Below are 23,987 nucleotides of genomic sequence, written 5' to 3'. Positions count from 1 at the left end.
AAAGTTTGAGACCGATATTTTATGTATAAAAAAAGTTCGAACGTTCAAAAAATGTCGAGGTTCAGAAAAAAGATAAAATAATTTTCAGTGAAGTTCCTACCATAATGCAGTACCTAAACGTACTTTATTGTACTCTAATACATTTTCCAAAGCTTCAGCTCGATATTTTATTTACAAAAAAGTTCTTAGGTTCAAAAAAAAACATTCAGTGAACTGAAAAAGTGAGGTCGGTAATATAGGTATTTAGCTGTGTCACATGCCCTTAAGAAAACGCGTGTAACGTTCCATTATTGTCTAACTACTCTAACTCCACGGATACCTCTGTCGCACGGGTGTAGCTATCAACGAACGAGCAATCGTGACAATTTTTTCAATATTTTCCAATGCTGTCTAACCCACTGACGCCTCGTGTCACACGCATCGAAATACAAGCTCACTTACATTATTTCTTATTCGCCTTTAACTTTATTAAAAATTAACCTGATACTAACACCAATATCTTATGTGCAATGTGCTAAATATTAATTAAGCGATATGCTATTCGAGATTTAGAAAATCAGCAAATATTCGTTTTTATTTTTTATGTAATAACCATTTAAAATCCTAGAATATCAGAAGCTTTTTGAATTTGATACAATCAATTTATTTTTAAATTTAAAAACATCAAATTGTACTCTCTTCGAATTCAAAATTATTTTAATTAAATAGTTTAAAAAATTTATTTTGTATTCAATTTTAAACAATTTCAATTTGAAATCCACTGGGAATCGCATTTAAGTATCTTCCATATTAGTCGTTCCGAGAATTGTTACCACGGCGGTTTTGGGTGAGAGGGCCCTCGTGAACAAGATAAGGTTGTTCATGCATGCTTGAAACACCAGAAGCTAGTGAAAAAGGGACAGTTCGCACTAATATTATGTATTCTAATTTGAAATATGGCTTCACACCCCGTGATTTTTACGTTCGGAAGGTGAGGGTCATGAGATTCTTCAATTAAAATTTTTTGAACGTTTTGAGTTGGAGAGGATATAATTTCAGCTCTTTTCTAATGGAATTCTCCAAATTTGAAATTTTAGTCTGAAATTTTTCAAGTTTGAGTCATACTAGTACAACTGATTACCTAATCTCAAATTGCTTGATTTGGAACGGTTTCAATTCAAAATCGTTGAATATATGTTTTCAAGCACTTTTATTTCGAAATTATTATTTTAAAATATTGGTTTACTAAAGTGAAGTCACAGAAAAAACAGAAGATAAACTTTACATCGATTTCCGACGAAAGATTTTCTGCAACAAAAATTAACCTCACACGATAAACTTTACACAAATATCGGTTAAACTTTCTTTTGTTTTTCCATCACAAACACATATTTTTTGAAAGACGCGAAGTTGGCTAAACAAAACATTATCGCTCTAGAAAATTTCCTGCAACAAATTTTATTCTTGGTTTTATCTGTGCTAATAAGGTAAATGCCCCAGTAGGGGAAGGTGGGGCGCGACGGAACAGGCGGGTAAAATAAAACGCTACAGAAATTAAATGATAATTTTTAGTACTTGAGAATTCAGGAATGGTGTTATTTTCGAGAGAAAATAAACTACTAATAATGTTCTTATTCCCTTTTCCCTTACAAGAGTTTAAAAAAATGAAATTTATATGTTCTGTTCTTGACATTAAAATTAATTATAAATTATTTCGAAAAGAAAATTACGGATTTGAAGTAAAATTGTCGTTGAGTACGAGATGCAACAAGCTAAATGGGGCGGAATGGAATACCAGAACATCCGCGAATTTAACCTGTAGCATTCACTCTCAGTGTAGCCGGTCGACGGTCGGGTTAGTTGCGAGATATTTGTAAGAATTAAAAAGTGATAAACTACGTGATTAACGTAATTAAAATGCGAAATTATTAAAGGAAGACTGGTAGACAAAACTGGCCTGAGGAAAATTTGAAAAGGGCAATCGAAAGCATAAGAAACGGTGAGTTAAATTACCGCCAAACTGAAAGTAAATACGAAACTGCGGCATCAACACTTTGTCGCAAACTTGCTAAATATGTGCAAAATAATAGAATAGAAATGGTTTATCGAAGGAAGTTTAATTTTCTTTTCGTTAATTCTTTATGTACGAAAAACTTAAGTTCCTGTTTGTGATATTTTTAAAAAATAATAACAAATACCAAACAAATAAATGTTGTATTCAAATTAAATTTTTTCATCCTTTTATCTACGTAGCTTTCAAGTCATATAAATTTTTTTTTTTTAATTTGATTTTCAGATTAATTTTTATTATTTTAAATTCCTGTAATGTCTTTCATCCTTCTTCTGTCTTAATTATTTAGGTTATGTTCTGGCTAAAGTACATATTTTAACATTATATCTCTTCGAGTTGGTGTTCCATGGCATACATTTTGATTTGTTGCTTACTTTTTATTAATTCTCAAAATTATTCACAAATTAAAATTGATATTCCAATTGTTCCATACCGCCCCACCATGCGTTCTGTCTACCCGCCGCGTCTTCCATAGCGCCCCACCTAACATGCAGTGCTTGATACTAAATTTATGAAAAATTAGTTCTCTGCATTTACAAAAACATATGTGCAACTTGTAAATCATAAATTGGAGGAAATGTTAACTAATAATTGTTTCTACAAGTTCTTACAGGTTATAGCCTAATTAGCGTCAAAGATTTTGTGCACTGTCTGGCCCCACCTTCCTCTAATCGTGACACCAATTTTGTACCTCTATATGTATTTTAAAATGATTGCAATCCCATTCAATACTATAAAATGCTTCAAATAAATGGGTTTTATCTTTAAATGTTACTTTTGCAATCACCATTACTGAGAACGTCATGATTACTGACAGGTCTATTTAAATTGAAAGTCTTATTAGATATTCTTGGCGTTTTAGGTGTTAGAGGTTTTAACAATTTAAGCGTAAATTAACAGGGTTTACGATTGATTTTTGTGAAATATAGAAAAATGATTAGGAGATAAATTTAGTTTTTTATTTTTATTTTCAAGTAATGAAGACGGATGTGTAATTTAAAAGCCTTTAATAATTTGATGCAAATGAAAATTAACAATAATTAATTACCTGAGTTTTATTCTAATTATCAAACTTTTATGCAACGTCAATAAACTAACCACATCTTCCTGCTCTTTTTGAATACCATTTATACTTGTCCACTAACCACAGCATCCTTATTTATGAAACTTTTTCAGTCTTGATAAAAGAGATGAATCCGGAATAATTTTAGTACCCAATTACTTATAATAATGAAAAAATTATCACTTTTGAATTACAAAACTCTTGGAAACTAACAAGTAACCAGAATTCAGTGATCCAACTCTTAAATTACTGAAATAAAATTTAAAAACACAACATTAAAAAATACGAAAGAAAAAGAAGGCATCCTTCAAATGCCCTTCTTTAATTTTCAATACCAAGAATTTATTAGTTAAAATTGAATGTTCGACGTTACAAAATAATTAAAATTTTGATTTATTCTAAATTTTAATTATTTTATTGCACTAATTATTGAATATTTGTTTAGTTTTAAATTATTACTACTCTAGTCATTTTTTAAGTACCTTTATACCAGAATTTAAATAAATTTAAACAAATCTAAAGAATTGATTACAAAAATTAAATTTAATTCCGTAGAATTGAAATTATTTCGTAACAGTTTGAGGGAATTCTTTTGAATTCTAGTGAATGAAGGTTACAAGAGATTTCACAAAATTTCATGATATAACGAAAGATTTAAACGGATTTTTAGGAAATTCAAAGGCTTTTAAGGAATTAAGAATGATTTTTACTAATTACAAAAGGATTTTTATGAATTTTCAGGAATTTGAGGAGATTTAGAAATATTGAAAAAAGTGATAAGATTTTAAATGGGTTCGAAGTGTTTTAAGAGATACCGAAGAGTTTTTCCGTATTTCGAAAATTTGAAGATAATTTAAAAAATGTAATAAGTTTTCAAACAATTTTAAGGGATTTTAAGAGATTTGAAGGGGTTTCAATGATTCCATGCAATTTTCAAGGATTTCCCGACATTTCAGAAAATTCGAAATTATATCCACGGATTTTAGAGTATTTCATAAAATTTCACAAGATTAGACGGGATTTCAAAGAATTTCCAAACTTACATTTTTTCATTTTATCAAAAATAACTTTAAGGTGAATGCAAAATCATTTTAAAAAATTTTGAATTAAAGAAATTGCAAATCGAATCTCGGGTCGGTACGAATTATTTCAAGGAATTATAAGTATTTTAATCCTTTTTTTTATCGAGGAATTTCCGTATATTTTCAGAATTCTAAGGGATTTTGAAGATTTTAAGCCATTTCAAGGATTTCATTGAATCTCAAAGAATTTAATCATTTAAACCGTTTTTAAAGCATCTCAAGGCATTTCCAGGGAACTAATGCAATCGTTTGAAAGGTATTTCTAGAGATTATGTTCTGTTTGTACGGAATTGAAAGAATTTCAAAGAATTTTCACAAGATTAAACAAATTTTAAAGAATTAAAATTTTTTTAAAAGAATTCACGACAGTTCACATAAGGATCGCAAAGATGTCCAAGGATAACACGAGATTTTACATCAGATAATAAAAAAAGAAATAAAACAATTAATGATATAACATATTAATATAAAAAATAATTTCAATAACCAAAACCCTCCTGCCCCTTCTGGGCCCTCCTGCCCCTTCCCCAAAGTGAAGATTCGTAAGATTTTCCGGGCGCCTTTCCTCCCCAAAAAACCTTACATAATTAATAACTCCTGAATATGGATTCGCAAAAACTTTAAAGAATCCAAGTGAATTAACAAAAATTAAACTAAATTTAGAAGAATCAGAAGCATTAGAAAAAATTCTAGTGCATTCACAAAAATTCAAGTTAATTTACAAAAATTCAGAAGAATCCAAGTGAATCCAAAGAATCCAAAAAAATTAATGTAATTTAGTTGAATTGAAGTAAATTCAAGAGAATTCAGAAATATATGTGCTTCTGGATTCGGTTTTGCTTAAGCTATAGTAAGTTTTATGTAAAAAATTGTAATTCTAAAATGCTTCACTATTTTTAATTTTGATTAAATCTCGGCTTACAGTTAAAAGATAAAATCCTTTTCGATACACAATTCTTATCTATCTACCATTATTATATGTCACTGACATTCCATTAATTTATAATTTTAGAATTGTATAAAACTTTCAATTTTAAAATTAAATAAAATGATATTCTGCATTTGTTTAATTTGTAAGATATTTTTTCTTCGTTAAAACTTGAAAATAGAATATCTATGACAATGAACCACTTATCTTATTCAATATATGTATGACAGCTTCTGTTGACATTATCTTATTATCGCTTTTAAATCGTACATTCTGCGCTTGCGTGTCAATAACTACAGGTTTCATTATATAACAGTGAAACTTTCAAAGTATTTTCAGTTGACGACTGGAACTGGACGTACATCTATTGTTATATAGTAGATCGATCGTAGTTAGTTTTTTAATATAAAAAATGGGCAGACCTCGTGTACTTGTGAATAGTAATGACACTCCTCAAAAAGGTTTAGATCTACTGAAAACCAAGTGAGTTGTTTTTTATTATTTATTATATGTAATATAAATATATTATAAATTGCTACTTGATGTTTCCATTTTTTTATCTCTTCAGAGTTTTTTATTTGGAAACATTAATCGCAATATTCGAATACTGTCTATTCAAACGTTTGAAATGATTACATTTAAAGTCTTCAAAATAAACTTCCTTCAAATGTACTTCAAAAAAGTTTGCGCTTTCTTCATTTAAGAAGTGGAAATACATTATTTTTATTTACATAACTGGAAAGTCTTCAAATCAAAGACATACTTTAAGATTGGAATTTTTTATTTTTCAATAAAAAATTATTCAAAGTATTTCAATATTCTTTGAAAATTTCAAAGTTCCCAGACAGCACAAAAAATTCGGTGAAGATTTCCTAAAGCTGGCAATGCAAGGTTAAGTCAAGACAGTAGTATACTATGGCACTTATAAAAAATTAAAAAAAAACAAACATTCAAAATTTTCATTTATTAAAATTTTTTGTGAATATGGAAAATAATCATATTCCCCTGACAAGCGGATATCTTCTTGATTGAACGAACCTTTCCTTAAACTTTCAATGTAGTATTCCCGATTCCGAACCTTGCATTTCCAGTTTCAGAAATAAAATTTTAAAAGTTTAAATAACGCGGAAATTTTTTTCGGGAAATGTTAATAAATATTAAAGGATCGTTTGTAGTCTTGCAAAGAATTGGAGGAAGAAAAAAGTTTATTTATGCAAATAATGATTTTCGACGGATACATTTAGGTTTTTCAGCAGAAGTTTGACTTTTAGCTTTCTCTGACGGTAATCATGCAATCTGCTTTACCTACAGACCCCTAGAAGTTAGAAGTTATCTACTCGCTGCGCTAGTGCTGCTTTGACACAGCTGATAGCAGACTGATACGTATGTCAGACCAAACATGTTTATTTGCATTTCAAGTGCAAACATTAGTTTTTGAATTATTTGTGCATAATGTTCGTGAGCGATTTTTGTTGTTTTGCCCCACTTTGGTCAATATAAACCTCATGACTAGCCCATTCGCAACATTGCAAATTGCTTGCGGGGTTTGACGACGGCACGGTCGGTATCTCTCCAAAATAGTTATAAAAAAAAACTTTTTTCACTATTCTAATTATATAGGACCAGAGACTCATTTCTGCATGCTTTCTATTTATCGTGCCAAATTTTTAACGCGATATCTTATTCCGTGTGGACGTAAGTTGGGAAAGAAAACTTCCACTGGTATTTTCTTCAAAAAACTTTTTTCTCAAAATTTCCACCAGAAAAAAAGCAGAGGCATCGACTTTATTACCTCCTCTTTCATGAGGTATCGCTTTGAAAGTTTGGGAAATGAAAGAGGAGGTAATAAAGTCCATGTCTCTGCTTTGTTCCGGTGGAAATTTTGAGAAACATTTTTTTTTGGAGAAAATACCAGTGGAAGTTGTATTTCCCAACTTCCCTCCACACGGAATGAGATATCGCGTTAAAAGTTTGGCACGATAAATAGTAGGCATGCAAGAATCCGTCTCTGGTCCTAAATAATTAGAACAGTGAAAACAGTTTTTTTTTTATAACTATTTTGGAGAGATACTGACCGTGCTGTCGTCAAAACTCAAACCCTGCAAGCAATTTGCAATGTTGCGAATGGGCTAGTTATCAGGTTTATATTGACCAAAGTGGGGCAAAACAACAAAAATCGCTCACGAACATTATGCACAAATAATTCAAAAACTAATGTTTGCACTTGAAATGCAAATAAACATGTTTGGTGTGACATACGTATCAGTCTGGTATCAGCTGTGTCAAAGCAGCACTAGCGCAGCGAGTAGACAACTTCGAACTTCTAGGGGTCTGTGGGTAAAGCAGATTGCATGATTACCGTCAGAGAAAGCTAAAAGTCAAACTTCTGCTGTAAAATCTTAATGTATCCATCGAAAATAATTATTTGCATAAATAAACTTTTTTCTTCCTCCAACTCTTTGCAAGGCGACAAACGACCCTTTAATATTTATTAACATTTCCCGAAAAAAAATTTCCGCGTTACTTAAACTTTTATTTTTCAATATGGGTGAAAAAATATTGATCTTAGGGCTGACTTGTTCAGTTGTTATACTCATCACATGGCCTTAAGGGCATGTGACACAGCTAAATTCTTATATTACCGACCTCAATTTTTCAGTTCACTGAATGTTTTTTACTTATTTTAAACCTAAGAACTTTTTTTGTAAATAAAATATCGAGCTGAAACTTTGGATAATGTATTAGAGTACAAGAAAGTACGTTTAGGTACTGCATTTTGGTAGGAACTTCACTAACAATTATTTCATCTTTTTTCTGAACCTCGACATTTTTTGAACGTTCCAACTTTTTTTATACATAAAATATCGGTCTCAAACTTTGAGAAATGCAAGAGCCGAAAGAAAACTACGTTTAAGTACAAATCTTAATAATATAAGATCTAAAAAAAAATTCAACTATCAATTCCATCGGCACCAGCCGATAACGTTGTACACGAAAATACGAACCCTTTAGAGCCTCGTCTAGTGGCCGCCAGGGTTCGTATTTTCGTGTACAACGTTACCGGCTGATTCCAAAGGAATTGATAGTTAAATTTTTTTTTTTACATCTTTTATTATTAAGATTTGTACTTAAACGTAGTTTTCTTTCGGCTCTTGCACTTCTCAAAGTTCAAGACCGATATTTTATGTATAAAAAAGTTGGAACGTTAAAAAAATGTCGAGGTTCAGAAAAAGATAAAATAATTTTCAGTGAAGTTCCTACCAAAATGCAGTACCTAAACGTACTTTATTGTACTCTAATACATTTTCCAACGTTTCAGCTCGATATTTTATTTACAAAAAAAGTTCTTAGGTTGAAAATAAGTAAAAAACATTCAGTGAACTGAAAAATTGAGGTCGGTAATATAAGAATTTAGCTGTGTCACATGCCCTTAAAGAAATATATATTTGAAGATTCAAGTTGAGGCGTATCTTAATTTAAATTTCCAATTTAGGGCTCTTAAAATGGAATAATTTCAAATTTAATCTTCAGGATTTCTAATTGGAGATCTTTGAAGTTATGGAATATTTAATAGAAACCCTGTAAGCCTCAAAACTAAATAATTCTAAGTTCTTAAGTTTGTACAATAAAAAATAGAGTTTTTTATCCGTTTCATAATTATAGCACTTGAACATGAAATTTTTTTAAAATTTAGATAATAAATTTAAATTAATTTAAACCTGACCTAACTGAATAAACCTTTTGTAGCTGTCTGAATAAAAAAAATATTTATGTAAACCTTCTGAAATTAGAAATTTAAAAAATTCCAATTTTTTTACATTTGAAACGTCCAAAATTTATCAAATTAAATAATATATTAAATCACAAATTTTAGTTTCTATTTATTATTTAAGAAAAATATCTCCGTTTTTCTAGATGTGACTTAACGATTATTCCATCTCCCAATCCTACAAGAGAAGAAATTCTTCGAGTTTTACCTGGCCACGATGCAGTTTTTCTTGCTATGCACGTCAACGTCAATAGCGAATTTCTCAATGTTGCTGGTAGGATGTTATATTTATTGACAGTATTATTATTAGAATTTGATAAATTCGAAAAATAGTCTGTAATAATATTTTATATTATTCTTTCTTCTTTCTAAATAAAAACAGTCAGCTGTTTTGTCTAAAAGTAATTCTTACGTATTCTCTGAAATAAAAATATTTTTATTTGCAGGACCCACCTTAAAAGTAGTATCAGCAATGTCAGCTGGATACGACCACTTGGATGTCCCCGAAATTAAGAGAAGAGGAATAAAAGTAGGACATACTCCTCACGTTTTGACATCCTCTGTTGCTGATATTGCCGTGATGCTTTTATTGAATGCATCAAGACGAGCTTTCGAAGGAAGATTACTGCTGACACAGTCAGTTTAAGTTTTATTCTCGCCCTCTTCTGGTTTTTGGAAATAATTACAATTTTATACATTAGCTAAATTATGAATCTATAACTTTGTTTACTATCTTCTTATATCTCTTAATTTTAAATAATATTATTTTTCCCTGATAAATTTAATTCCTTAATATAAAGCCCCCCCATTCCTCAAACGAAAAGTTTAAATTCCTAAAATTTCATGTCGAAATATACTGCATTTTCAACACATAGTTGAATTCCTAATCAAAATAATTTTCCTACCCAAAAAGATGAATTTTCAATCCAAAAGAAGGAATTTTTAGCGATAACAAAATTAATTTTTGAATAAATAGTGAAACTTTGAAAAAAAGAAAGAATTTTAAACAAAATAGTTCCACTTTTAACTATATAGTCAAGTTTTCAAGGCAAAAAGACGAATTTTTTCAAAGACCGTTGAATTTTCAGCAAACAAGTTTTCTCTAACCAAGAAAGTTTAATTTTCAACCAATAAAGATTACTTTTCTACTATAAAAGAGGAATTTTCAGTTAAACAGATAAATCTCCTACCGAAATGATGAATTTTCTACCAAAAAAGTCTAATTTCCAAAAAAATACATCCATTTCCAACAAAACTGTTGAATTTGAATGCAGAAAGGCTAATTATTTACAGAAAAGTTGAATTTTATACTGTAAAATATGATTTTTCCCAAACTTTCGACTAGACATCTCAATTTGTGGGGATAAAAATTACTGCAAAAAATTCTAGTCTGGTAGCAATGAAGTGAGTATTACATGGCTTTAATCGTAAAAATTCATTTTTGCAAAAGGGGACATACGCAAAGTAGTCCACAATGGTTGTTAGGAGTCGATGTAAAGGGATCAACAATAGGCATCGTTGGATTTGGAAATATTGGTCAAGCAATTGCTAAACGACTCAAAGGATTCGAAATTAGCAAAATTGTCTACACGGGACATTCAAGAAAGAAAGCTGGTAAGAACCTTTTCCAATAAGATAATCAATCATAGGAATAAAATAATCAATTTTGGAAATATGTCATGTAAAAAATTTGACTTCGAATAAAAAATTTTGAATTATAAATTTTTCTAGGCGACGATCTAGGTGCAGAATTTGTATCTTTAGATGAACTTCTTGCACAAAGTGACTTCGTGATTGCAGCAACTCCATTAACAACAGAGACCCTGCAAATGTTTAATGATAATACTTTCTCCAAAATGAAGAACAATGCTGTTTTTGTTAACGTGGGAAGAGGAAAAGTCGTCGATACTGGTGCTTTGGTCAGAGCTTTAAAAAATAAAACGATTTTTGCTGCTGGACTTGACGTCGTTGATCCAGAACCCCTCCCCTCTGATCATGAACTTCTGAAACTTCCAAATTCCGGTTATTTAACATTTTTTATATGAAATGATTTTAAGAATCTGAAAATGAGTGTTCCAAACCTAAAAGAAGTTTTTCTGAAAGTCTAATTTTTTTCAGAAATTATACCACATTTGGGAAGTGCTACAATCGATACTCGAAATTCCATGTCAACGACAGCAGCTCAAAATCTTTTGAATGCCCTCGAAGGAAAGCCGATGATTTATCCATTATAATTGATAAATAATAAGTGTTTAATAGAATTATTAAAGTTTTATATTTGTAATCTCGATTATAGCTCAACACAGAATAAAAAGTATTTCCTGCTCAAAGAGATTACTGTTTTATTGCCTGAAACATTGTTAGGCGTTTTAAATTTCTCTATATTATTATTTTACCATTACAAAAATTAGTAGATTAAATTGTTATGACATGATAAAATATATGAATATTTTTTATTAAACTTTAAAAAAAACAGACTAGCCACTCAACACTCGGGACAGCGCGTTTTTTCAGTTTTGAAAAAAATTCCCGACTATTATTCAAATTTTCAAATTTAAACGTTAAAAACTAACAAACATTCAATTTGAAGTATTAAAAAAATAAAAATTAAATGCAAAACATTTTCGAAGAAAATTTATTCCAGATTAAAGCATTGAAAAATGAGTAGTTTTATAATACCGGCGCACCAAAAAAGTGGTCTGCCCGGCGGACTCCACCAGTATATATATATATATATATATATATATATATGTTTTTGGGAGCGCTGAATCCGATTCTGGGGTCCAAATAACCCAGTTGAGTCATATCCTTTCGAAAAATGCAAAAATAGACGTATAATCTACTAAAACAGCGATTTTTCGTGTGTATTTAAAAAAAAAATATATTTTTTTTCATGCCCGGTGAACTTAATCAGTATGTCTATATATTTCTGGGATCTCTTAATTTCTTTATCATTTAGATGAAAAAAAATTACGTCTAGTAGACTCATTCACCATATCTATATGTTTTTTGGTCGGTTATTCCAAACTCAAGGTCAGAATAACCCAACCAGGCCATAGTTTGTCTTAAAAACTAAAAAAACAGACGGAAAAATGCCGTAATCGGCGATTTTTTCTTTATTTTTTAAAGAAAAAAATTTTTTTATGCTTAGTGGACTTACCCTCACAACAAAAATGATATCCTTGACATATCCCTAAGATATCTCGTCAGGATATAGGATATCCTGAAAAATCTGCTGGGATATCCTTGACATATTCCAAGGATATCGAGATTTCCGCCCCGTACGATATCCACTCAATGTCCTGTGTGGGACATACACAATTGTGGCAATGGAATCAAATATTTCTGAAATGCATATTCATTAAAATATGTAGGATGCCTGAAAACATTAAGCTTTACAAACATCCGTTTGAAAAAAAACACTTTGTACAAATCTCGAATATTCGGTTTCTTTCAAAATCCTACAACAGTATAATTATCAAGAAATTATTAATGTGAATAATTTTCATGACCAATAACAGCCTACTTACAATAAAAAATAATTCACTCCCTAAAAATTTTAAAGTTGGCTGTTATTGTACCTGTAAAATCTAAATTGCCCAGTTTAGAGATCGCACTTTTCAACGGAAAAATCAGTTTTTATGATAAAAAAAAAAAACAATTAAACTAATATGTACCGCGTTCGTTTGTATAATATCAATTACAATTGATTATAATTTGGAAATAATTTTTAATTATTTCTTATTTTATTGATACGATTGAATATAAATATAATTAGCATTATATAATTATATATCTATAATTATAATTAGCATTATAATTTTAGTAATATACTAAATTATAGAATGGGGATATCTTGGGAACATCCTTGGCCCACGATATCCTGGAAGACAAATGGGATATCCCGCCTATATCTCATTCTGTGAGGGTGACTACCATTTATATGTTTTTTTTTTTTTGGTTTCGGAATCCCTTAAACTATCGTACAAAGTTACTGAACGTTTTATTAAAATTGAGAAACTATTAATCCCTTACCTTTCTGGACTGGGATTGTCGTTTACTGTAGATTCCCTTTGCCTCTCACGTTTCGGTGTATTTAATTTGCGTTAGTCCCCTTGCGTTGCATTAGTAGGATTTTTTCTACATAAGTTTTTTTTTATTTTTAGCGTTACCCAGGAACAACGAGGTGGACGTAGTAAATTCTGTACACTTTGGGGTGCTTTATTACCGTGAGTCCCCTTGCCCCACACACTTATAGGGATCTTTTATTTTTGTTTGTCGCTTGTATCGAACCCTTTTGTCCTCAAAAGACCTACGTATTGGGTTTCGTTTTCGTTTGGTACCTTGATTAACTTGATCTCGTTTTAACCTCCAACAGTCAGCCATCATGTTATTGACATCCCACCCTCTATGAAAAGCCTTATAGAAACTTATACAAATCGACAAAAGGATATATAGAACCATATAGAATTTATAAATTTTCTATATGGCTCTATGTGGTTCTATATATCCATTTGTTCATTTCTATAAGTTCCTATAAGGCATTTAATGGAGGGCAGCGTCCCTGATATCGCCTCTCCATCTCTTATTGGACATGACACTGTATCTTTTTTGTTCAAAATTCAACTATTACAGTTGAAGATTCATCAAAGTTTGAAAATAATGTTTTTTAACTGAAAACTAAAAAAGCATTGCTCTTCACTAAAGTCTCCCAGGTTGTCTGAAAACTTAGTTATAGCGAATAAAGAAAATGTAGCTTCGAATTCATACGGCAGCCTAGCTTACCAAAGTTTGTTACCATTTCTAAAACCACATTTTGATAGTCTGGACTTTTGTTATTACCTACAAAGTTTTCTTAAACATTTTTAAAACTAAGCCAGGCATCTTTTTCAGTGTCAGACATTTTTGTAGTAAACTCTGGATCCTGCAAACTTTTTCAAATATGCGTTTTTCGAAAAATATAAGCCAACTCGGTTATTTCGACATCGGATGCGGATTCAGCGTCCCCAAAAACCATGTAGATATTTCGGTTAAGTCCACTGAACATGAAAATATTTTTTTTTTGCTAAAATGTACACGAAAAATTGCGGTTTTCATCGACTTTACGTCTATTTTTGCGTTTTTCGAAAAAATATAAGCGAACTGGGTTATTTGAACCTCAGATTCGGATTCAGCGACCCCAAAAACATATAGATATGCTACTGGTGTAGTCCGCCGGGCAGAAAACTTTTTTTTGTGTGCCGCTGTAATTAGGGCAAAAAATATGACAGATTAAAAAAAAACACTTCAATCCTATATGATTCTACAATTTGATTTTAGATTTATACAATTTTTTTTTTTAAATAAAATAATATCTATTTGAAGGTGTTCCAAATTGAATAATATTAGATTTGAACATTAAAGAAAATTCGCCTTAAAATTAACATATTTAAAGTTGTAGAACAGTTTCAATTTTTTAATCTTCCATACATATTTTAATCTGTAGCTTTTCGACTTGAAAATTAAATTAAACTAATAAACAGAAATTTTAAAGGAATTTATTTATATTTTCCCGCAATTTATAAAGTTGAGAAGGTGCTGCCCCCAATCTGGAATCTAAAAATCGATCATATGACAGCAACAAGTAAAATTTCTAGGTCTTCTTATATGCTCTTTTACAAAAATGTTTGGTATTCGATAAACATCAAATTTGAAGATGGTCAAGTAGATATTTTTATCAATAAATTCATCTGTTGAAATATTTCATCTTATCAATTAAGATAATTTATGAGTCCAAAAATTTATTGTATATATTGCCATGACTTAGTTTGCTTATGTAACACATTTATAGCTAATGAAAAAAGAAGAAATGTTTCGCATTTTGAATAAAAGATGAATAAACCGCGCGTTCTAGTTAAAAGCTGCAATGAAGTACCTAAGGTTGCTTTAAATCTACTTAAAAGCAAGTGAGTGCAGGACAATTACTTAAAAGTACAGAGAAAAAAATATTCAATTACAATATTATGTAAATTTAAGTAAAAAAAATTAGTTTATATTTTCAAATGTGTAACTTCGAATTGGATCTAAAAATCAAAGCAATTCCGGGTTGGTTTTACGCCATAATTCAAATATTTGGAATTAATTTTTCATTTTAGATACAATGTCACTGCGATTGAGTCTCATTGTCATGCGAGGAAAGAAATTTTGGAAGTTATTCCAGAACATGATGCACTATTTCTTCCTCTACCTCACACAAAAGTTGATAAAGAATTTCTTAATACTGCAGGTAGAAATTTTATATTACTACTAAAAAATTTAAAAAAGCTTCAATGATTAAGTGTTAAATATGTTCAAATTCAATTGTAGTTGTCAACTTTATACCTATGAGAATGCCGAATTATGAGATTTAATAAGACTTTTATGCGGTGATTATATTGTAAAAGTGATGAAAATTATGCGGGCATTATGTGCATTAAAATACAAGTTCCTGCAACGTTATTCACCGCAAACAGACTTCTGGTCATTTTTACATATTTTTGAAAAATTTCTTAACATGTACTTTATTTCTTTAACAATGCAAATTCGTTAAATTTCTTGCTCAGAGGTTTCAGAACATGATAAAAGACTGATATTTAAGCGCTTTTGCTACTTTTGAAAAATTGTGCAATTTTTGCATCCCAAGGTGTCTACTCAAATCCTGGAAGAAAATTGCCTGACTATTTCAGATTTTTTGCAGGTATCTCAAGTTTTGTCCAGGTTTTTTCATATTGCCAAGCCATTCAAGTATTTCGCAGTTTTTTTAAACAATAGACTCGGAATATATATATATATAGTTTCGCGAGTTTAATGGATTTTTTTTTAGTTTCTACATGGACAGAAATTTCGGGAGATTAATTCACGGCACTACTCCTTGATTTTATTACGCTTTGGCGCGAGAACTAAGTTCTCGGGACCCTTGCTCTTAAAGCATTAGACATTAGGCCACGCCCCTTTACTCTCAGGTTTCGAATTATATATGCTTTTAGATCACAAAGTCCGAGATTTTAAATCTCGTAAAAATTGTAGCTCTAAAATCACGTGCTTCCGTGAATTAATCTCTCGAAATTTCTCTCCGTGTAGGTAATCAATTTATATGTTTAATTTATAAAGTTTTCACAAATTATATCAAAAGATATTTTTTAATATATGAGCACTATCGATTGATTAGATAATTACATAATACTAAAAACATAATTAATCAAATCTTGGATTTGTCTCTTAACCCCGGGAATTTCAATAATAATTCTAACAAATTTTTATTTTATATTCTTATACTTAAAATTAAAAGCATATTTAGGTCAAATTAACATGGGCACTATATTAAATTCAATTGAAACCTTTTCAATTACCTAATTTTTCAATTTAAAATATTGTGTTTCAACAAGATAGATGAATTTGTAATCAAATAGATTAATTTTTAACCAAAATGATTAATTTTCTACCAATAAAGAAGTTTTGCGAAAAACACATGAATTCTTAACCAAATAGTTTAATCTTCAACTGAAAAATTCGCTTTGGGCCAAAAAAAGAATAGTACAAATTTCAGTTAAAAAAATTAATTTAAAAAAATGATAATTATTCACCTTAGTTTATGAATCTTCAACTGGAATAGATGCATTTTCAACAAAGAGTTTAACTTTCAATAAAGAAGTTTAACTTTCAACCAAGTAGTTTCATTTTTAACTAAAAAGATAAATTTTCAATTGACATTTTGAATATTTAACTGGAATACTTAAATTTTCAAACAAGAACATTGGTTTTATACCAAAAAGGACGATTTTTCAACAAAAAACATTGATATTAGGTTAAATAGTTAAATCTTTCATGTAAAAAGACAAACTTTCAACCACTGGTTTTCAGCCAGAAATGGAATAGTTAACTTTTCAGTTAAAAAAAATTGTTTTCAAGATTTGATGAATCTTCAACTGTAATAGTTGAATTTTAAACAAAAAAGATACATTATCAACTAAAATTATGAATCTTTTACTGTAATAGTTGAATTTTTGATCAAAAAGATCAATTTTTAACGCAGAAGCTTCATTTCTACAAAAAATGCGAATTTTCAACTAAATGCATGAATTTGCAATAAAAAAAGATCAATTGTCAACCAAAAATTGAACGGTTAAATTTTCAGTCAAAAAAATAATGTTAATTCAAAAAGATGATTTTTTAAATAAAATGCTGGAATATTCAACTCGGACAGTTACATTTTTAATTGAAATAATTTTCAAACAACAAAAATAGTTACATTTTCAAACAAAGTGATGAATTTTCAACTGCCGTTTTCAGGTATATACTCTATTTCAGGTCCTAATCTAAAAGTGATAGCAACTTTATCTGTTGGATACGATCATTTGGATCTTGCTGAAATTAAAAAAAGAGGAATTAAAGTGGGATATAGTCCCTGTGCCTCGTCAGTGGCAGTCGCCGAAATCGCAATAGCTTTGATTTTGAGTGCTGCAAGACGTGCCCATGAAGGAAGATTAAAATTGGAAAGGTTCATTCAATTTATTGATTTCTACACATTTTTATTTTTAATAAAATTTTCATATTCTTTTCAACAGTGGCGATGTAAGAAGAACTTTTCAATGGATGGTTGGCTACGATTTACGTGGATCGACAGTAGGAATAGTTGGATTTGGAAATATTGGCAAAGCAATTTTTAAAAGACTCCAAGGCTTCGAAGTCGGTCAATTTCTTTATACTGGACATTCAAGAAAAGAAGATGGTAGGTAAAAAATACCTTTTACTTAAATATAAATCCAATATATAGACAGAATATAATACCCTGTTTTAGACCAATGATGATAGACTTTTGTTCCAGGCGATGATCTCGGAGCAAAATTTGTTTCACTTGATGAACTCCTTGAAAAAAGTGATTTCATAGTTGTTGCAACGCCACTGAATTCTGAAACTTTTGAGATGTTTTGCTATGAAAGTTTCGCAAAAATGAAGAAAAATGCTGTTTTTGTCAACGTGGGCAGAGGAAAAGTTGTCAAAACTAATGATTTAGTCAAAGCACTCAAAAATAATACTATTTTTGCTGCGGGACTTGATGTTACAGATCCAGAACCTTTACCAATTGACCATGAACTTTTAAAACTTACAAATGCTGGTGAGAAAAAAATTAAAAATTCTAATCGAACCGTATTTGAAAAAAAAACACTTCTGAAACGATAAGTTTAATCTAAATTCATTTACTTACCTTTTATTTTTTCAGTAATTCTTCCACATTTGGGAAGTGCAACTGTAAAAACAAGAGAAGATATGGCAATGATAGCTGCCCAAAATATTATCAACGGCCTCGAAGGAAAACCTTTGCCTTATCCATTATGACATATAAACTTTTATCAAAATTAAACAGTCCAAGTTTCAAGAATAGGAAAACATTTTGAGAGTGAATGAAACTGAACTACAATATTTTCTGTTTAATGTACTTTATATCTTAATTAATTTTATAAGTAACAAGAGAAATAACGAATAAAAATACAAGCTCACTTAAATTATTTCTTATTCGCCTTTAACTTTATACAAAATTAACTTGATACTAACACCAAGATCTTATGTACAGTGTATTCTAAATATTAAGCTATAGACCATTCACGATTTACTAAATCAGCAAACCTTAGCTCTTTCAACAGTTATAATTTACTAGAAGAGCAAAAAATTCTACCTATCGTAAAAATGTCTTGAGTTTTCCTAAAGATCTTCAAATTATTTCTACGTGAAGATTTTGTAGACAATATATTAACATTTCGTAGACATTCAAATATTTTGATATTAGACAAATTTGTACAATTAGTTAAAATCTTTCTTGAACTTTTATGGTTAATCAATCAGTTATTCGTCAGAAATGACCAAATTTATCGATATCTTAATATTTTTAATATACTCTATATTTTTTATCTATACAGAGTGTCCCATCACATATGAAACCGCTGGAAATATGTAATAGTGCATAACCAAATAAATAAAAAAGTCCGCTCAAGCTCGTTACTCATCGGCAGCTTTTTGCTAGAGAAATTTTTTGTTTATTTTTTTGGCACGCTATTAGATACTTCCGGCTGTTTCAGAGGTGATGAGACACCCTGTATAGAGTATATGAAAATTCTTTCAGCCCTGAATTTTTGTTTATCACCCGTAATGCACAACAGGTAACCATCAGGCTTCTGCGACGGCACTTTTTAAACTGCTCAAGATCGGGTCAATTTTATTCTCGAGGGAGAGAATGTGTCCTGTGTTGCATGTGTGACTAGCGATAAAACTGACTACCAAGGGAAGTTTATTAATCTGGACTACCTGAAAGGATAAATATATTTTTTACAAATCTGAAATTAGTTTCAATTATATTTCTTAGATTTAACTTACTTTTTCAATGTATTTAAAGAGAAATACTTCTCCGATATTTCAGGGAAAGTGACTTTTCTATTAACAAAAGGCACCAACAGTGTACAAATTATAAATTGAGAAAGAATGCATTGAATTTTAGGTTTTATATTGTATAAAAATGAATTCATATCGTTAGTTTTACCAATATCTCGGTTCGGACTCACTTGAGAGAATCAAGATAATGTCAATAGTGGCATCAATTTTGAAAAATAGTAGTAGAATAATGACATAATTTTCTAAAAATAAAAAATGCAGTATATAAAGAATGCGGGCCTTGAATCGATTAAAATGCTTTTAAAACAGTCGTATACGTGACGCAAGTCAATGATATTTCGAGAAATTTATTTCTTTTTGAATACATCAGAGCCAAAGTTTCAGATAAATAAGTTAAATTGTTTTAATTTTTTTTAACGAAGAAAATACGCAGTAACTAGAATTTTCTTATTTCTAGCATAAATTCTGTGGTTTTGCACATTATATTTGCACAAATTAGCAATTCCATGTTCAATCATCTGCAGAATTTCAGCTATTGTTAATAATTCTGATGAAAATTCTAGTATTCGTTCTCTTAAATGTTGAAATAAAAACACCAAAATAATTTTTGAAAAGTTAAAATACTTCTACGATATTAAAAAATTAAATGTTGTTTCTTTTTTCTTTAAACTTTCATAAGGATGGGGATTGTTATGTTATTAAGCTATATATTTTTTAAATTATTCGTGATAGGGCGCAGATGGGGAAAATATTTTTTGAACACAAACATTTAGAAGATTTCTTAGATTTTTCAAAAACTAATATTAAAACTGAATTTCTGAAAAAGTGGGATCTCCCTGAAATTCCGAGAAATAGTTAAAAACGTACGCACAGAAAAAACCACGAAGGAATAATAAGGAAACCCAACTGCCAGTGGGAAACCATCTGAAACATTACCGTAAGTGATACGCACATTACAGGAAGATCTTAGATTTGAGTGCACAGATGCGCAGTTGTCCTCTTCCTATACATGGAAAAGTGTACGAGTGAGAAAGTTTGTCAAATTGACGTAAGTTAAAGGTTGTGTTATTTTGTTGATCATCATACGAAAGATACGCAAATAAATATATAAACAGTGTTTTCGGTACTTGTTTGAAAAATTTGTGAACAGATTTTGAGAAGGAAACGTATAGGTAAGTACCTTTTAAATTTGTAATATGATAAATAGGCTAAAGATTCTCAAGGCTCAGTGACAGTTAGGTAAAACAATAAAATATATTAGACGCTTATTGTACTTACAGTGAAGGCTTTAAAAAAACGAAGTTTATTTGCCTTCTTCGGCGTGTAACTTTGTCCACAACCCGGAACTTGACATCTCATGACTTAGAACACATTTCTGACACTTGCATCAAAACAAACGAACAGAACCTCTCAACTTACGTCAATTTGACAAACTTTCTCACTCGCACACTTTTCCATGTATAGGAAGAGGACAACTGCACACCTGCGCACTCAAATCTAAGATCTTCCTGTAATGTGCGTATCACTTATGGTAATGTTTCTATTGCCAAGTGGGGGAACAGAGTTAGGTCTCCTTATTATTCCTTCGTGGAAAAAACGGTGCACAGAATGTGAAAAACAATAGACGAACAATAGAAGAATATTAAAATCGTATGCAAGAACTTCAGAGTTCAGACTCTCGGACGCTGGACATTTATTTTATATTTATATTTATATTTAAAGAATGAAGAAATACAGTTTCAAAATTAGTTTTTGAAAAATCCAAGCAGTTTAAAAAATTTTTTTGTTCAAAACACTTTTTTTCAAAACTGCATCCCATTACAAATAATCTTCAAAAATAGAATATCATAAAATCACTAAAGTTACGGCAGTTTTAGAAAAAAAAAGAACCAACATTTTCAATTAAACATTTTTTTTCAAAAATTAATTTGAGGTTTTTCTTTCAACGCCTAAAAGAGCTCTAATAGAATTAATTGTTAAACATATTCAATTTATTGTAAGTTATAAGACATACAAACATTCTTGAACAAAATATATATATCCGCTAAGAATCTTCCTTTTAGTGAAAAATACTGCCATAAATTTTCTTTAGTTTCAAAAATTTGTTTAGAGGTTCCCCAGGCCGTTTTACGTCTCAAAATTAATTTCCTTAATTATTATTATTTTTTTAATAGGTACAAATTTAAGGCTAAGAAAGTTTTTTATCCATAGAAAGTATTTGCTGCTCATTGAGGAAAAAGCCCTAGATTTTTTAAAAAAGAAGAAACATTGTTGTAGGTATTATCGGGTCTAGAACACGAAAATTTGTAATTTCATTACAATTAATGATCTGAAATGGGCCCTAAACATTTGTTCACTGAAATAATATTCACAGAATTTCTTCTACATTATAGGGATAATATTCTCAATATGGAATGAATTAAAACTATTTAAACCTGATGACTAACAAATATTTGGAATTTTACCCCTTATTTACCTGAAGCAGATGATTAAGGTTGATTTTGGTGCAATTCTGCGTTTTTACAAGTTTTGCTTGTCGATTTCATTGAATTTTTAGTTTCTGCAAATAAGACTTGATATAAAATAATTGCTAAATATACACTTTAAAGGAGTACATATAGCAATCTTCAAACTGTAAAACATGTTTACTTTTTTTTGCATTTCGAAATTCAACATTTTTTTCTTTTCACTATAATAAATATTTTGGATTTATACCTTATGGAGAGTATTTTCTTTATATTTTACATCACAATTTGTTCATATTATTTCCGGAAAAAATATTAAGGGTCTCGCAAAACTTAGGAAATAATCCTCAATAAAGAACAAATACTAATTAGGGGGGTTAAAGAGTTGGGCACCTTTAAATTTATATATAAACAAATTTTAACTCAGAAAATTAATAGCAATATTTTTTCATCCGCGAGAAATTTAGGTTGTATTGTTTGCAAAATTTAAAATAACACATTTTTTTGGGTACTCTAGCCCATATCTTAATTACTCTATAATGAGAGGAATCATTCAAGTCTAAAATATTTGTTTCTAAAAAGTTCAAACTATTAATTTGCAGCATTTTCAAATTAGTCAAGGTTATCAATGAAATGCATTTTGTACTCAGGATCCCTGTTCTTTTTCAATTGGGATCATTTGTAGGGTCTATTTTTTTTGTTTGTAAATTTAACATCCAGCAAAATCGGGCATTTTCATTTTTCTGTTCCGTTGTTTAATTTAAGTTAGTAACAACAGCCCCCCCCCCCGCCCTTAATTTTCGGGTTTTCTATATCCCACTGAATTGCGTCCTAAATGCACTAAAATGCGCCAAAGTTTAAATCACATGATCTTGAAGATCTTCAAATGCGCTCATATGCGCAATCAAGAAAAAATTTTGCGCCAGCTAATTAACAAGATATCTAATTGGTGGGAGGAGGGGGCAGTGTAACGCAGGTGTTAAATCTTCAACAGTGATGTGAAATATAAAGTTGCGAACATATATTCACTCCTCTCCAAATGCGCTAATATGCGCCATAAATTTTGTTTGAAAATCTTTAAAATTGCCCCAGATATGGAGGTCACCAAATGTTACGAAATGATGAACAACAAAAATGTGGCGCAATTAAGCACATTTGGAGCGCAATTCAGTGGGTTATAGAAAACCCGAAAATTAATAGTGTGGGCGGGGGAGGGGCCTGTTTAATTTCAACTTAATACCTTCCTAAACTTGAATCTTCTCTAATTGAATTCATATTAATTGAGAAACGATTTTAAATTGTAACTATTTTCAAACCAGAAAACTTAAAAATATTAACTTTTTTATATTTGGAAAGTGTTTAAAAAGTGTTTAAATGTGTAGAATTTTAAAGATTTTTCTTCAAAAAGTCGAAAATGTACAATTCGCGGCCGAAGATGGAAAATAGTAAAAAACAATAATTTTCCGATATAAATAATTCTGTATTTTAGATGGTACACATAAGAAAAGCGAGAGCCCAAGTCCTGAAGTATATGCAAATCAACTCCAAATGTTTTCGAATCAACAAAAAGTGTGTTTTTTGTCGAAAAAGAATTATATTTAAAGGTCCATCACGCCCCAGGAAATTTAACACGTATTTCCCATAAGAAGAAAATATGTTCTTTTTTTTATTTTATTCAGAATCGTCAATAAATGGTCTCCAAGACATCAAACACTACTTTCCACTAATAATTATATGTTTACATAACTTTCTGAAGCAATTTGTTATTGTTTTTGCCAATTTTTTCTTAAAATAAAATTAGGAAGTCGCACTTTTCCGAATTTTTCAGCTAAGTTATGAACAAATAATAAATAAACATTAGAGAGAATAATTTTTTTAATAATCATTCTTCTTTATAAATATAATTTTCTGAAATAAAATAGATATTAGGAATGTACTTCAAATTTTTATACGGATCTTATTAGACGTAAATTTTCCTTGAAGCAGTCACTAAGAGCCCTTTTCTGGCATTATTCTGAGAGAAGATACACGGTAAGCTTCGATTGAGTTTAATTGAAAGGTTCGATTTCTAAATATCTGTCAATTGGGTGTAATAAAGGGACATTTTCTGAAATCATATCCATAACAATTAAAATATTTCATCAAGCCGTTTTTTTAAGTCAATTTTTCGTTTTTTGTTAAATATAATTTTTATTTATTTTTCATTCATAAGTTTCTTACATTTTTTAC

The 23,987-nt window shown here is 29.9% G+C and overlaps 3 protein-coding genes across 5 annotated transcripts in view; 2 read left to right on the top strand and 1 right to left on the bottom strand.

The window, feature by feature from the left end:
- The first annotated feature begins 5,452 nt into the window (after positions 1-5,452).
- LOC117179698 (glyoxylate reductase/hydroxypyruvate reductase-like) lies at positions 5,453-11,222 on the top strand. The gene is made up of 6 exons (XM_033371724.1): positions 5,453-5,606; positions 9,039-9,166; positions 9,339-9,528; positions 10,343-10,506; positions 10,624-10,914; positions 11,011-11,222. The coding sequence occupies exons 1-6, from the start codon at positions 5,536-5,538 to the stop codon at positions 11,124-11,126; spliced, it is 960 nt and encodes a 319-aa protein (XP_033227615.1). The 5' UTR covers positions 5,453-5,535; the 3' UTR covers positions 11,127-11,222.
- Positions 11,223-14,525: 3,303 nt separating this feature from the next.
- Positions 14,526-18,405, top strand: LOC117180197 (glyoxylate reductase/hydroxypyruvate reductase-like). Of its 3 annotated transcripts, XM_033372577.1 has the most exons (7): positions 14,526-14,595; positions 14,723-14,837; positions 15,027-15,157; positions 17,200-17,407; positions 17,475-17,638; positions 17,735-18,025; positions 18,131-18,405. In XM_033372577.1, the coding sequence occupies exons 2-7, from the start codon at positions 14,764-14,766 to the stop codon at positions 18,244-18,246; spliced, it is 984 nt and encodes a 327-aa protein (XP_033228468.1). In that variant the 5' UTR covers positions 14,526-14,595; positions 14,723-14,763; the 3' UTR covers positions 18,247-18,405. The 3 variants fall into 3 exon arrangements, with proteins under 3 accessions (XP_033228468.1, XP_033228469.1, XP_033228467.1); XM_033372578.1 differs by having other exon boundaries at positions 14,537-14,837; positions 17,218-17,407; XM_033372576.1 differs by having other exon boundaries at positions 14,537-14,837.
- Positions 18,406-18,461: 56 nt separating this feature from the next.
- LOC117180198 (ragulator complex protein LAMTOR3-A) overlaps positions 18,462-23,987 on the bottom strand; it is a 10,685-nt gene continuing 5,159 nt past the window's right edge. Inside the window, exon 3 of the mRNA XM_033372579.1 lies at positions 18,462-19,209. Coding sequence (XP_033228470.1) covers positions 19,072-19,209 — 138 coding nt within the window. The 3' untranslated portion in view covers positions 18,462-19,071. The remainder of the gene's footprint in view (positions 19,210-23,987) is intronic.

The sequence above is a fragment of the Belonocnema kinseyi genome, chromosome 9 (genome assembly GCF_010883055.1).
Source record: "Belonocnema kinseyi isolate 2016_QV_RU_SX_M_011 chromosome 9, B_treatae_v1, whole genome shotgun sequence".
In the NCBI taxonomy this organism is placed as follows: domain Eukaryota; kingdom Metazoa; phylum Arthropoda; class Insecta; order Hymenoptera; family Cynipidae; genus Belonocnema; species Belonocnema kinseyi.
This window is presented reverse-complemented; position numbering and strand designations above follow the sequence as displayed.

Excerpts from the sequence above, each read along its gene's own strand:
- LOC117180197 (XM_033372577.1), top strand. The coding sequence starts at position 14,764 with ATGAATAAACCGCGCGTTCTAGTTAAAAGCTGCAATGAAGTACCTAAG. Across the intron at positions 15,158-17,199 it reads AGAATTTCTTAATACTGCAG|GTATATACTCTATTTCAGGT; the intron begins GTAGAAATTTTA and ends TGCCGTTTTCAG. Across the intron at positions 18,026-18,130 it reads TTTAAAACTTACAAATGCTG|TAATTCTTCCACATTTGGGA; the intron begins GTGAGAAAAAAA and ends TTATTTTTTCAG.
- LOC117179698 (XM_033371724.1), top strand. The coding sequence starts at position 5,536 with ATGGGCAGACCTCGTGTACTTGTGAATAGTAATGACACTCCTCAAAAA. Across the intron at positions 9,167-9,338 it reads CGAATTTCTCAATGTTGCTG|GACCCACCTTAAAAGTAGTA; the intron begins GTAGGATGTTAT and ends TTTTATTTGCAG. Across the intron at positions 9,529-10,342 it reads GGAAGATTACTGCTGACACA|GGGACATACGCAAAGTAGTC; the intron begins GTCAGTTTAAGT and ends TTTTTGCAAAAG.